Source organism: Borostomias antarcticus (genome assembly GCF_949987555.1).
Source record: "Borostomias antarcticus genome assembly, chromosome: 16".
NCBI classification, from domain to species: domain Eukaryota; kingdom Metazoa; phylum Chordata; class Actinopteri; order Stomiiformes; family Stomiidae; genus Borostomias; species Borostomias antarcticus.
This window is the reverse complement of record NC_140249.1, coordinates 5,817,020-5,819,136: the sequence shown is the minus strand read 5'-3', so window position 1 is coordinate 5,819,136 and position 2,117 is coordinate 5,817,020. Positions and strand designations below refer to the sequence as shown.

At 48.8% G+C, this 2,117-nt stretch overlaps 1 protein-coding gene across 1 annotated transcript; it reads left to right on the top strand.

The window, feature by feature from the left end:
• Positions 1-496: 496 nt before the first annotated feature.
• On the top strand, positions 497-1,894 carry LOC311319845 (gap junction delta-2 protein; the record flags this gene model as incomplete). The annotated part of the gene is made up of 2 exons (XM_084451465.1): positions 497-567; positions 1,051-1,894. The coding sequence occupies 2 exons, from the start codon at positions 497-499 to the stop codon at positions 1,892-1,894; spliced, it is 915 nt and encodes a 304-aa protein (XP_084307591.1).
• Positions 1,895-2,117: the final 223 nt, after the last annotated feature.

The window sequence follows — 2,117 nt, the reverse complement described above, 5'->3', positions numbered from 1 at the left end:
TTCAACCCAGCCTCCCTCCATCAAGACATTCAACCCAGCCTCCCTCCATCCAGACGCAGCGCGCCACCCGTCAGCCTGATCTGAAGATCGAGAATAGGAGGGCTTGTAGTCATCAGCCCCTCAGACTCCCATGACAAGGACAAGTGTGGCAGCAGCGTCGCGCGAGCGCTCAGCAGCAGCAGCAGCAGACACAGCGGCACACTCGCCTCGCGCTCTCACACACACACAGCAGCTCTGCACGGCGCGCGCGGGAGAGCAGAGAGCAGCAGCAGCAGCAGGGGGAGAAGAGAGCAGAGAGCAGCAGCAGCAGCAGCAGGGGAAGCAGCAGGGGAAGAAGACAGAAGCGGCTCCGGCTCGCGATCAATGTATTTGCCAGATAAAATCGTACCCTCCGGAGAGTGACAGCGAAGAAGAACGGGGAAATAAAGCAACGGTTTTTTCGCAGGGATTCGAGCAGAGAGTGCCGCGTGCCCTCGTCTTCTCCGGATGAACAGACATGGGAGAATGGACCATACTAGAGAGGCTCCTAGAGGCTGCTGTTCAGCAGCACTCTACTATGATAGGAAGGTAAGAGAAACGTGTCCACTGACTTATTTCGATAAGTAAATAAAATGCAGGTTTGTGATGGTTGGTTTGTGAACGAAGGCTGTTGTATGCGGTCACTAGCAGAGAAGTAGATCGCCCACCCCAGTTACTAGTAGGATCGAGGGGGGGAACCGTCAATAAAACATTTCAAAGCATAAATACAAAGAGTGGAAACATGTCGAGGTGTAAACCATTGCTTAAAAAGCCTACACAATTATGTAGGGACAAAGATACTATCACAGTAAAACGCACAGAGCATCCCGAACTAAGTGCTGAAATCCAGGAGCGCGAGCAGCAGCTTTTCGTTTCAGCACTGGACAGCTCCCCAACACGCGCTCGCCTAGGACTCGGACACACTGCATATAGTATATAACTGCATTCGTTATATACTGATTAAACCTATTTAACCGACATTATATTTATACACTGTGTGTTTGTTTGTTTGTTTGTTTGTTTGTGTTTTAGGATCCTACTAACGGTGGTGGTGATCTTCCGGATCCTAATCGTAGCGATAGTTGGAGAGACAGTCTATGATGACGAGCAGACCATGTTCGTGTGTAACACCTTACAGCCCGGTTGCAGCCAGGTTTGCTACGACAAGGCTTTCCCCATCTCACACATCAGATATTGGGTTTTTCAGATCATTATGGTGTGCACTCCGAGCCTGTGTTTTATAACGTACTCGGTGCACCAGTCGGCCAAGCAGAAGGAGCGTCGGTACTCCACCGTGTTTCTGAGCCTGGAAAAGGATCAAGATTTAATGAAACGAGACGAGAGTAAAAAGATTAAAAACACAATTGTGAACGGAGTACTTCAGAACACAGAGAACTCCACCAAAGAAGCCGAACCGGACTGTTTGGAAGTCAAAGAGATTCCCAGTTCGGCCATGAGAACTACTAAATCCAAATTGAGGCGTCAGGAAGGGATCTCCAGATTCTACATTATTCAAGTGGTTTTCAGAAACGCGCTGGAAATAGGCTTCTTAGTGGGTCAATATTTCTTGTACGGATTCAACGTCCCGTCGGCGTACGAATGTGATCGATACCCCTGCATAAAGGAGGTGGAGTGCTACGTTTCCAGACCCACAGAGAAGACGGTGTTCCTCGTGTTCATGTTCGCGGTCAGCGGGTTCTGCGTGGTGCTGAATCTGGCAGAACTCAATCACCTGGGATGGAGGAAAATCAAAACCGCCGTGCGCGGTGTGCAGGCTAGGCGGAAGTCCATCTATGAAATCCGAAACAAGGACTTGCCCCGAATGAGTGTGCCTAATTTCGGTCGCACTCAGTCCAGTGACTCTGCTTATGTGTAGCGCACGGAGAGTTATAGAAATGGGACAATGTGCAGTGAAAAAAAACCAAGATGTAACTATGATGAAAGGGATGGACAGCTCCTCTCGCCTGATCCGTCACGACTTAAAAGAGTGGGCAGATTTTTGATTTGTTTGTCTTTTATGGACTTCAGTGGCAAGCGCGGATTACACGTTTGTTGACTTATTTATTATATTGCACTGATGCAACTTTTTAGTAACGTTT